Source organism: Anomaloglossus baeobatrachus, chromosome 6, assembly GCF_048569485.1.
Source record: "Anomaloglossus baeobatrachus isolate aAnoBae1 chromosome 6, aAnoBae1.hap1, whole genome shotgun sequence".
Lineage (NCBI taxonomy): Eukaryota > Metazoa > Chordata > Amphibia > Anura > Aromobatidae > Anomaloglossus > Anomaloglossus baeobatrachus.
The window spans coordinates 536,200,036-536,212,462 of NC_134358.1; the positions used below are offsets into that span (position 1 = coordinate 536,200,036).

General features: G+C 47.9%; 1 protein-coding gene across 1 annotated transcript in view; it reads right to left on the reverse strand.

Moving 5' to 3' along the window:
* The window catches only part of MALRD1 (MAM and LDL receptor class A domain containing 1), a 746,310-nt gene that overhangs the window by 393,452 nt on the left and 340,431 nt on the right, over positions 1–12,427 (reverse strand). The window contains exon 18 of the mRNA XM_075315583.1: positions 9,714–10,135. Within this exon, the coding sequence (XP_075171698.1) occupies positions 9,714–10,135 (422 nt within the window). The remainder of the gene's footprint in view (positions 1–9,713; positions 10,136–12,427) is intronic.

The window sequence follows — 12,427 nt, forward strand, 5'->3', positions numbered from 1 at the left end:
ATGCCGTGTGGTGGGATGAGAGGTGTAAGTTCCAGATGTCCAGGTGTCATACACAGAGTTGGAGATGTCCGTATATAACGCATGACACACGCAGTCAGACCAACAGGCGTCTGACGCACTACCAAAAACAACACTAAAAAGGGGGGCACACCGGAGTCACGATACAATGGAGGTCCCTGCCGCTAGGGAGAGGTGAGGGGGCACCTCCTGCACTCAACTCAATCTGACTTCTGAGCTCCCTAGCGTCTCTATACAGGTTCTATCAACCTGTCGGCGAGCAAGATACCTGGGTCCCTCAGCTGGCCCTAAACTCACCCTGTCTAGTGATAAGCCAATGAGTTCACTAGACTTGTCACTACACTAATAAACACGGAGGGAAAGGAAACACAGACGGGGGAATAAACAGAATGCTATAAAACACCAAACTTCACCGTAAAAGACGGACTCTAAAGTAGCAGGTGGATGGTCACAGGACAAAACCTCAGCAGTTCCTTCCACCAGGCTGGCCAGAGTAAAAATGATTCTAACAGCAGCAAGGTTTGCTGGGAAGGCTCCTTTATTTAACATAAATGTGTGTGGGCTCATAGCAGCTACAGCTGACCTGCCCTGCTCAGAGCAGCTGGTAACAAAACTTGAAATTAACTCATGAGACGCCAAAGGAAAATAAACCTCATTTAAATGAGGAGTCAAGATGGAGATGGGAGTCTCCAGTCCTAAGGCTGGACCTAGTCTCAAAACAGAAGGGAGATGACCGTGAAACCAGGTCATCATGTTAAGTCCAAATAAAAAAAAATCCTCCAGATAAAATAAAGAAACTTATTCCATATAGGTTAAAAGAATGACATCTTTAGCCATGAATAAGTTTTCGGTTGCAGTCTGAAATGCGTATGAAACTCTCAAATTATATTGGATGTACCTGTGAATGTCATTTTTTTTAACTTATTTGGAAAAATGTCTTTATTTTAACTGGGTTTTTTTACGGCTGAAGGGTTTTCTTAGCTGGACTTGCGTAAGTCGCTTTTTCCATGCCGAGGATTGTAGCAGTCATATTAAGGGTGAGCTGTTATCATTCTACATGTCATGATAAGTGTCTCTCTAGTTGGTCTCTTGAAAGACTACACAGTTCTAGATTCAAGGAAGTGCATCCTAGGAAAAGTATGAAACCGCATAATAGGGTCTTACCTAATAAGAGAAAAGTGAAAGCGAGAGCAGGTTGCTCACATTGTGTGGTGGTGTGGCACACAACCAGTCTAGGAGCAAAAACAACTGCCGCAAAGTCCATGAGCCCTAAGGCTGGTGATAACAGATAAAAGCTTGGAGGAGCGTGGAACGATCTGCACTGCTGTGGAATAAACTGAAGGTCCATGGCACAAAGTGGATGAAAAGGTTCTTAATTTTCACGTTTCGGAGTGACACCCAACTCCTTCTTCATTTGGTGCCTGTTCTGAAGAAGGAGTGGGGGTTTCTCTCCGAAACGTGTAAATAAAACACCTTTTCATTCACTTCATGCACTGGACCTTCACTTTATTCCACAGCAGCGCAAATCAATGCACATGTGAAGCCCCGCTAGTATGTGTCGGTGCATTACCTTCAGGGACTCCACGTGGATGGAACAGTCTGGTCACAGGTAGGGAACCTTCTTTCGGATTGTCGTGACGCCACTCTCAGTATTGCGGCCAGTAGGGACCGCCACTGCAGGTTGAGGGTCGCCTGGGGCTGATGGTATGTGCAGTTAGTTGGAATAGCCTCCTGAGAGTGAGGCAAGCCCCAGGGCCCGATGTAGGTGCGTAGTACCACAAGGCGCAGAATAACTCCACACAGGCAGAATGTCTTTCAGGGTTTTTACTCACTTCAGGTGGCAGGGTGAGTAACCCGGGCGTAGCTGGGATGAACCAGGCGGGAACCAGGTGTCCTTCAGGCTGACTTGTGAGGGTGACTACTAACTCGCCTTCCTTAGCCCTTGGTGGTTTGGGGTGACCCCGACTTTGAGTCCCTATGGGGGTCACCCAGGGAAGTTGCTGAAGCCTCACTCCCCTTCGTTTGCCGTGTGCTTGTTGCCTGGGCCAGATCACTCCAGCTTCTTGCCTCCTGTGAGCTATGGGCCCTAACTGTGGCTACGTGGCTGCGGCTTTTTGTGGTGTTGTGGCGTGGGCTTTGAGAGCCCCACACCGGCAGGTTTAGCAAAAGAAAGCTGGATCTATCTCCGCTTCGGGATCTGCCGTCCGTTTGGGCCTGGTACTCCCTAGCAGTCTCCTTACTTCCCACTCTGTGCTCTCTCTTTAGCTGGAGATGGGTTTCGGGTAGCACTCCTAGTTGACCGTTCTCCCCCGTCGGTAGCCACTGCGCGGACGCTGTCAGACTCCAGCAGCCCAGGGGAAGGGGTCAGCTCCTCTCGGAGCTCCCTGGACTCTGCTCTGAACTGGCTCACTGCTCCTCCTCTCCTGTTCTTGCCTACGCCACCTAGCAACCAGACTCTCTTACCACACCCCTTGAGAGGAGATGGAGGCTTTTGGCCCCCTCCACTATTCCAGTGAAGGTCAAGGCTTTTCCCCCTCCTGGGATCCCCAGGGGTCCTCTCATGGGTACATGTGTGAGAGCTGATTACTATGCGCCTGTGTTCCACACCCCGGTCAGCCTTCTGGATTACCTGTATTGTACTGTCCCCAGCATGGGTGCAGTACTCAGTGGTGCCTGACCAGGTCAGGGGCGCCACATTCCCCCTTAGTTATCACCAGCACGTCCTCGGGCTGCAAGACAACATTTTAAAATGCATAAACATTAAAACATGGTAAAACATTTTTAAAAGCACCAGGTACCATACATCACCACCCTCCACCCACAAGTCCGTTAACCCACCCAAAACCCTTTCACGTTGGCCGCGGCTTCAGCCACTTCTGGCAGGATGTAGAGGCGGCTTTCATGGGCTGGTGGTTTCAGGGTATACCTGGCTTGGTGGATCCGCGCCTTCAGCCTCTTCTGGCAGGATGCAGAGGCGGCCTCCACAGTTGGTGCTGACCAGGTACCCTCTTTGTGGTGGAGAGCCAGGCCCCATAAACAGGCATGCTCTCTGGTCGCAGGTGAGCCAAGGCCCTATATACGGACGGGCTCCTCCTGGTTGCAGACGAGCCAAGCCCCTAAACAGGCTGACTCTGGTGGCGGTGGTGCCCTCTGGTGTAACTATTTACACTGCGAGAGTTTGTGGCTATAGCCAGTTCATAGCCTTAAGGTTCATTTCTCACATTAGTTTATGTGGGCACATCTCTTAAACAGTAACGTTGCAAAACAAACTTTCCAAACTAGTCAAAACTTGCTGTACTTTACTTGAACTTAGGCGGATTCCTCTTCACCAGGGCTTGGGCCTGTAGGGCTGCGGCACCTGTTGCTTTCTTGACCTTTTTCTTCATCTGTGGTTATCTCTTCATTAGGTCTTTGGTCTTTTCTTTCTTTATGGCTGTCTTTCCTTTCTTCTTTGGGACATGGCACTACATCTAGCGCGTACCAGCCTCTTTCTCCTTGATGCAGGGTAAACTGTACGGAATCTCCCATTCTTAAGTTTCTGCCAGGGTGTCCTCTGGGCAGATGAGCTCTCACATCTCTTCTATTGACGAAGATACCTTCTTTGATACCAGGTGCAACAATGAACCCGTATCCTGACTTCAGGCTAAAGTCCTCCACTATTCCTCTACAAAGGGGTCCTCTGGTCTGTGCTTTGGCTCTTCTCAGGAACCTTTTCTCCTGTAGGTCTCTGGCCGTGACTTCTCTCTGCTCTGGGGATGGCGGTGCAGGGGAAAACTGGGTTCTGCTGCGGCGCTGTGTCTTGCGGGCTGGATTCTGCGAAGTGCAGCTTACAAGCTCCCAGGTGAGGCTTTGGGGCAGATCTTCCTCAGCAGAAGGTGTCAGGTCTTCCTCGTCCCAGCGGGAATATGGCAGCATCTCCGGCTCTGGGACTAGCACTGCTGCTGGCGGCTCCTGAGTCAGCTCTTCAGCTTCCTAGCCTCCTCTCCCCCTTAGTTCTTCTTGGCACTCCTTTGGTGGCAGTGCTGGGGATGAACTTCCTTCAACAGGCCCAGGCGGGGGACTCTTTGGCGTGGTTGCTGCAGGGGTTGCCGGAATCCTCTTGGGGGTGTGCGGAGGGAGCAGATACCGATCCACCATCTCTTGTGGGAACTGGGCCTCTAGGTCAGCCTTCAGCTTCCAGTATTCGGGGTCCTCTCCTATCAGGGACTTCCTAGCAGGGACTTCCTAAGACTGGGGAGCGGTGTCTGCTCTGGCCTTGCAGGCCGGGGTAAATGGTGATGCAATCTCTTGGCGGGCCGCGCCTGACATGGCGGCGGCCTGGTCTTGGCGGGCCGCGCCCTGTATGGCGGCGGCCTGGTCTTGGCGGGCCGCGCCCTGTATGGCGGCGGCCTGGATCGGCGTCGCAGCTGCGATGGGATCTGTGCAGGCTGGGCTGGGCGTCGCTGCAGGGACCGGGTCTTGGTGGGCCGAGCAGGGCATCGCTGCGGCGGCCGGGTCTTGGCGGGCCGAGCAGGGCATCGCTGCGGCGGCCGGGTCTTGGCGGGCCGAGCAGGGCATCGCTGCGGCGGCCGGGGCTTGGCGGGCCGAGCAGGGCATCGCTGCGGCGGCCGGGGCTTGGCGGGCCGAGCAGGGCATCGCTGCGGCGGCCGGGTCTTGGCGGGCCGAGCAGGGCATCGCTGCGGCGGCCTGGGCTTGGCGGGCCGCACCTGGCGTGGCTGCGGCCTGGGTCAGCGTCGCCGCGCCGGGCGCCTCTTCAGGGACCGCGGGCGTGGCAGCAGGGGTCGGGGCATCCGGGCCGGCAGGGGTAATACTGGACTCACCCATCAGTGGCAGCATCGGGGTCTGAGTCGTCGCCGTCCGGTCTGGCACTCGTCGTGCGGTTCCCCTCTCATAGGCCTGAACCGCGGCAGCCATCTCCAGAAGTTCCATGCGTTCTTCTCGGATCTGCTCCACGACCCGGGTCTCCAGTCGGTCGCAGAACTGGGCCAGCTCCCGATACCACCAGGCAGCGGAGCCCGGTTCTGGGTTTCTGCGGTCAGACGCCATTTCTTCTGCGCCGTCTTCTGCATGATTTCCCAGCAGTGGACTCGTCGTTGCCCCTAGTAGCAAGCTGTTCAGTTTCTGCTCTGCCTCTTTCAGCAGCTCCTCTCCCAGCAGCAGGCTTCTGGCTCCCTTTCTGTCCCGACGTCTCTGGACGCCTCCGCTCTCTTCACAAGCGAGGTCAGAACTCTGCAGGGGATCTCTGGGTAGCCACACCTCTTCGTGGGCGGTAACTTCTTCCAGCGCGGGCTGCTGTTGTTTTTCAGCGCGCTTTTCATGGTGGCAATATGGCGGCGCTTCCAATTTTTCAAGCGGACCGCCCAGGCACATGGTCACCTGTCTGAACAGGTCTAGTCCTTATCCTGTTCGTGACGCCAGAAGTTGTGAAGCCCCGCTAGTATGTGTCGGTGCATTACCTTCAGGGACTCCACGTGGATGGAACAGTCTGGTCACAGGTAGGGAACCTTCTTTCGGATTGTCGTGACGCCACTCTCAGTATTGCGGCCAGTAGGGACCGCCACTGCAGGTTGAGGGTCGCCTGGGGCTGATGGTATGTGCAGTTAGTTGGAATAGCCTCCTGAGAGTGAGGCAAGCCCCAGGGCCCGATGTAGGTGCGTAGTACCACAAGGCGCAGAATAACTCCACACAGGCAGAATGTCTTTCAGGGTTTTTACTCACTTCAGGTGGCAGGGTGAGTAACCCGGGCGTAGCTGGGATGAACCAGGCGGGAACCAGGTGTCCTTCAGGCTGACTTGTGAGGGTGACTACTAACTCGCCTTCCTTAGCCCTTGGTGGTTTGGGGTGACCCCGACTTTGAGTCCCTATGGGGGTCACCCAGGGAAGTTGCTGAAGCCTCACTCCCCTTCGTTTGCCGTGTGCTTGTTGCCTGGGCCAGATCACTCCAGCTTCTTGCCTCCTGTGAGCTATGGGCCCTAACTGTGGCTACGTGGCTGCGGCTTTTTGTGGTGTTGTGGCGTGGGCTTTGAGAGCCCCACACCGGCAGGTTTAGCAAAAGAAAGCTGGATCTATCTCCGCTTCGGGATCTGCCGCCCGTTTGGGCCTGGTACTCCCTAGCAGTCTCCTTACTTCCCACTCTGTGCTCTCTCTTTAGCTGGAGATGGGTTTCGGGTAGCACTCCTAGTTGACCGTTCTCCCCCGTCGGTAGCCACTGCGCGGACGCTGTCAGACTCCAGCAGCCCAGGGGAAGGGGTCAGCTCCTCTCGGAGCTCCCTGGACTCTGCTCTGAACTGGCTCACTGCTCCTCCTCTCCTGTTCTTGCCTACGCCACCTAGCAACCAGACTCTCTTACCACACCCCTTGAGAGGAGATGGAGGCTTTTGGCCCCCTCCACTATTCCAGTGAAGGTCAAGGCTTTTCCCCCTCCTGGGATCCCCAGGGGTCCTCTCATGGGTACATGTGTGAGAGCTGATTACTATGCGCCTGTGTTCCACACCCCGGTCAGCCTTCTGGATTACCTGTATTGTACTGTCCCCAGCATGGGTGCAGTACTCAGTGGTGCCTGACCAGGTCAGGGGCGCCACACACACACCTCCAAGCTCTTATTTAGGAAAGATGGAAAATGGCTCTTCTCCAGAAGGAAGAATGATACTTTGGATGGTAATGATTGATCTTTAAACTATGAGCAAAACTAGCAATATCCCAACTATAGACAGTAGCGGTTGCATTGTTGTTCAGAGTAGCCACTTATAGGTTATGTTTGCCAACTCTACCAAAACATCCAGGTGGTTTCTATTAAAAGAAGAGACAACCCAAGCTTCTGGAGGAGTTAGAAAATCTCCTGGGTATTGCATATCTCTTGAGTAAAGCTGCGTTCCTCCAGAAGCCAGGCTCCAGCATCCAGAGGCACATTTAGTGGTTAGAAGGAAGGCATGGATGGGACATGAAGTGTCGGAAAAGAGATGTGGTTATTCAGATATAAATTCCCCTATTTCCTACAGCTCTGTCAGATATGTTCATATGCAAAGCAGTTGTCAGGACCCATAGAGAAAACATGTGAGTTGTTTATTTTCTCGGAAGAGAATGTGATTGACAGCTTTCTCTGTATCTGTATAAACCAAAACCTTTGTTACCCCTTTATTCACTTTTGATAGATTTGTCATCACCTTCTTCCTTCTGCCTAAGCACATACAGCAGGAAATCAACATTTGTCCGGAACACAAAAAAACCTCAGTCCAAATCCTTATGTAAAAAAATGGAAACTATATGGGACTATGAGATCCAGTAATACTAGTGACATAGAAGATCTAGCACTAATGTAAAGGTACCGTAAGCTCAAAACAGGCTTACACAGTGGGACTGGGCCATGACCACTATATCTAACAATTTCTAAAGATCTCCCTGGTTTTCATGGTTTGGCCTTTATATAGTGATCTAGACTTAGTTGCAGGGGCTCCCAGGTTGCATCTGCGGAGTAGTTTCTGACTGGTGGAGAGAGATAAAATAGAGTAGTGAAACCAACCAGAGTTAGGACCAGAAAATAACTAGTCTAAGCAAAAACAAAAATCAATGTCAGAAAAAGTTGGGTCATCTCAAGGTAAATTGAGCGTCAAACAGCCTGAGATCAAAGAGGATAGTCAATCAAGTACAGCCAGGTCAATATACAGAACCAATATAAAATAGAGCACACTAGATAGTACAGTACATAAAGCAATAACTGGCTTGGGGCATATATATATTGTGGAATATAATATGGTCCTGCGGTTTATAATTGATCCCTGTAATGGTCGGACCTTTTCTTTGGTCAGACTGTTGGGAGATCTTAGTGGCTGGATTGCGGAGTGCACTGTACTTGTGCTGGGAACATCACTGCAGAAAAGAGGTACATTATAAAGTAATTGTCACATGTAGCTTTGCACAAACTTTGTCAACTGTCATAGTGGCATTGGAGTCTGTTCAGATTGAAAATTCTGACACTCCGCCCGATGGTTTCTCTGGTGTATAGTGTCAACACAGGCAGACTCGGATGTTGATCTGCTGTGTGCTGATTCATAGGCAGACTAGCAAGAGCTAAACTCTGCTAGTCTGCTTGCTCCTTTAATCACATATTGTTGGGAGACCTATGCCATCTGCTCCCCACCTATTTATACCGTAGGAATCCTTCTAACTATGCCAGCTATAGTTTATTCTGTGTTTGTCTGTGAGGTGTGGTGTCCCAGTTGTGTTTAGTGGTGCTTTTTGCTTTGTGCGGTTGTGAAGTGTATCCCTTTTGTTTTGTACTTCCTTCCTGCTCTTGTTTTCCTCCTAAATCTCTTATTTTGTGTGTGTGTATGTGCCATGTAACAACGTTTTGGTTTTTCCCTTGACTGTCTTTTTCTGTGATATCAAGATACAACCATCCTGTCCCTCCCTGTGGGGAACAGAGAACAATAGAAGAAAATCGGGTTTTTATCAGCCGCGCCAATGATCACTTCTCAGGTATTCAGATTAATGGATCTTTTATTTTCCTCAGGACCATCAGGCATAAGAACACATCAAATTGATGTGTTCTTATGCCTGATGGTCCTGAGGAAAGGAGCTGAGACTCCAGAAACGCGTAGACCTGTGCAAAATAAAAGATCCATTAATCTGAATACCTGAGAAGTGATCATTGGCGCGGCTGATAAAAACCCGATTTTCTTCTATTGTTCTCTGTTATCTGCCGTTTGGGTTACTGCTGCCGTGATCCCAGTGTTCCATGCCTATATAGTAGTTGTGACTTTCACAACTTCATTTGGTGAGTATTACTGCTCCCTGTCTTTACCCCCTGTGTTACTGGGGTAAAACCCTATTGCGCTTCTTTTCCACAGCTCTCTACTCATCAGCCTCCCTGTGGGGAGGGAGAGTTAGATCAAGACTAGTCAGGAGCAGGGCCAGGAAGGAGACTAATGCGGGCATCACACGGTACGATCTATCGTGCGATTGCACGAGCAATCGTACCCGCCCCCGTCGTTTGTGCGTCACGAGCAAATCGCTGCCCGTGTCTCACAAAGTCGTTAAACCGCCGTCACAAGCACTTACCTGCATAGCGACCTCGCTGTGGGCGGCGAACATCCTCTTCCTGAAGGGGGAGGGACATTCGGCGTCACAGCTACGTCACACAGCCACCGGCCAAAGAAGCGGAGGGGCGGAGAAGAGCGGGACGCAGGTAAGCTGTGTTCATCGTTCCCGGGGTGTCACACAGAGCGATGTGTGCTACCCCGGGTACGATAAACAACCGGCTCCATGAAAAATAAACAATTTTTAAAAAATAAGCAACGTGCACACGACTCACTATTTGTGACCGATTCTGTGTCGCTCGGAGGTGTCACACGAGACGACGTCGTGAACGATGCCAGATGTGCGTCACGAAAACCGTGACGATAAATCGCGCGATAGCTCGTCTCGTGTGACGCCCGCATAAGGCCTCTCCACCATTAGCAGTATCCCTGAGAATAGAGATGGTATAGGGTTTCCCTAGCTTGAGGGACTTATTAGGAGCTCCCTGCTATCCTAAAGTCATCATGACAGAAATATGTTGGAGTCAATGGTCTACAAAAAGTGACATACCTATGGAATTATTCTACTGTAACCCAGAAATATGGGCTGCTGCAATCAGTTTGTGTAAAGCACCTACAAATAAAGAGCGGGAAATATTAATAAATTGTCTGATATCTTACCTGGAATGGTAAAGAACTGTTTACGAAGAGTATTTTTTTAAACCATCGATTTCCTTTATTCCCAAATGATTGCCACAGTAATTGGCCTCTGGTGTTCCTCATTTTCCTTTTGTAGACTGCCAAGGAGTAAATTTGCCTTCCAAACATGTGGTAATGGAAGCGGAAAATACAAGTTTTATTCCCATTGTTAGCTGTAGCTTCCAGTTCAGGACTTAGTAATATGGCTTGATTTCTGTACTGCTGAGGTTCTGAGGTCTCGATGTAGAGGTAATGTCCTTTGGCTGTTCCCAGGGTATGGTCTTTCATGGGTCCCGTGTCAAGAGTTGGCGTCTGGCCTTGATGTCTCGTCCAATCAAAGTCATCCTCAGAGTCCTGCGCCCAGTTACATAAACCATCTTCAAAGTCACATTGTAACTCAGAAGCTGCAATGAATCGTAGGATTATTCATATATTTTACTAACCTCTGAATATAAATGATACTAAATCTATATAATAGTAAAGATTTTTTTTAAATTAATCATTTATTATCTCATTTGAAAAAACCCTACTCAAATGGAGGCAGTAAAAGGATGATACATTTAAGGCAATTGCACAATTATTACATTTATTACATCCTGATATATACACTCGAGATCAAAATTAGGGAACAACACACAATTTTCTAAATGTTGTGGTCATTGTGTAGTCCTATGTGATTATATCCTAACATGAGGAAACTCATATAACTGGCAGCCTATCTTTCCAGTTTCCACTGACTTTGCAAAAATGGTGTGCCGTTCCAAAGTGACTGAAACCATCCGGCAGCAGGTTGTCCAGATGAAGGCTAAAGGGGTGACCCTATCAGCCATAGCAAGAGAAGTTCGTCATTCCAAGTCTGTGATTTCCAGAATATTGCATCTTTACAACATTACAAACTTTCAAGTCCCCCAAGAAGGCCGGTCACCCTCAAAATACAAATGCAAGAGAATCTCTATGGGTAATTTTTTCAACACTGCAGCTTGAATTGCTCGCCATTTCAACACTGAACAGGGTAAGGATCTATTGTGTCATGCAGTGTCACGACGTTTAAGAGCATTTGGACTGAAAGCCCACTCTGCAGTGACCAAACCTCTCATTAAAAGAAAGTATCAAAAAGCTAGACTGACCTTTGTTGAAGAGCATGTTGTGTGGACAGAGGAGAAGTGTCCAAATTTAATTTTAGTCATGAAAGCAAGTTTAATTTATTTGGATCAAATGGGAGACACCCATCTGACCAGTATGCACCGCACCAACCGTTTAGGTGAGTATTATTAAGTGATTTTTATGGTCTACACAGCGGCCTGGGCTCTTATACACAGCATGTTAGAATACTGTATATATAAGAGCCCACAGGTGGTGGCCGCAGCTTATAGTCACCAAATCTGGTGATAGGTTCCTTTTAATCAGTTGAGAATGACCCTTTTAAGGTTTTATGATATTTTGCATGTTAGAAACATGATAGTCAATAGCAGTATAAAGACTTCAAAGATAGATTTATTTTTTTTTTTGAGAAATGTACTCGGTAAGCTTAGCATCATCATATTTATCAAAGGACACAGGAAATAATACTAGTTATTTAATAGAGGAAAATGATGTACAGATATTTCAGAAGCCCTGCTCCAAATCTAAAATAAATAATGCTTCAGGTACGGTATATATGAAAGTAGAAAAAAATGATAAAATTAGAAAAAAAAATCACATTAAAATATTCCTTTGTTAAAGCCATTTACAGTAGAAGCAGTGAAACCTGCTCAAAACGTCAGTAAAAATTGCAAGGAAATTGCTCGTAGCTTCACACAAATAAGAACAGACAGGCCGCCTTGGCATCAATTAACCCATGTGCTGCCAAAGGTTAATGATATGTCCTACCATTATTACAAAGCAGTAGAATGTAATATAGATGCATATACAGTAAAATTACTTTAATTCAGCTTTAATGAGACCTGATAGGTGGCAAAATATCAAATATATGCAATTACTGGACAGTCATTAAAAAAACGGACATTATATCTAGTAATCACATATCCAAAATCAAAGAGTAAAACAAGTATGCTGCTAAAGCTTTGGGTTTTAAGGAGGTATTAAAAAAAAAAAAAGTTATTCATTCTATAGTATTTAAAAAGTTGTACAAATTTCTTTATTAATTCTCTATGGTTTTGAAGAGCTTTGCTATGCCAACATTAAATAAGAAACTTCACTGTTTACTTCTAGTGATGGACACACAGGTGCTGGTCCCATGGAGAAGATTGAAAAAGACAATTAACAACATATTTTTACAATCTTCCAAATCTATCTATCTATCTATCTATCCCTCTATCTATCTATCTATCTATCTATCTATCTATCTATCTATCTATCCCTCTATCTATCCCTCTATCTATCTATCTATCTATCTATCTATCTATCTATCCCTCTATCTATCTATCCCTCTATCTATCTATCTATCTATCCTATCCTCTATCCCTCTATCTATCTATCTATCTATCTGTCAGTATCTATCTATCTATCTATCTATCTATCTATCTATCTATCTATGTACAGTATCTCTCTATCTATCTATCTATCTATCTATCTGTCTATCTATGTATCTATCTATCTAAATATCTATTTATACCACTCAAAAAAATAAAGGGAACATCAAAATACAAAATCCTTGTTTAAGTGTTCCCTTTATTTTTTTAAGCAGTATGGATTCA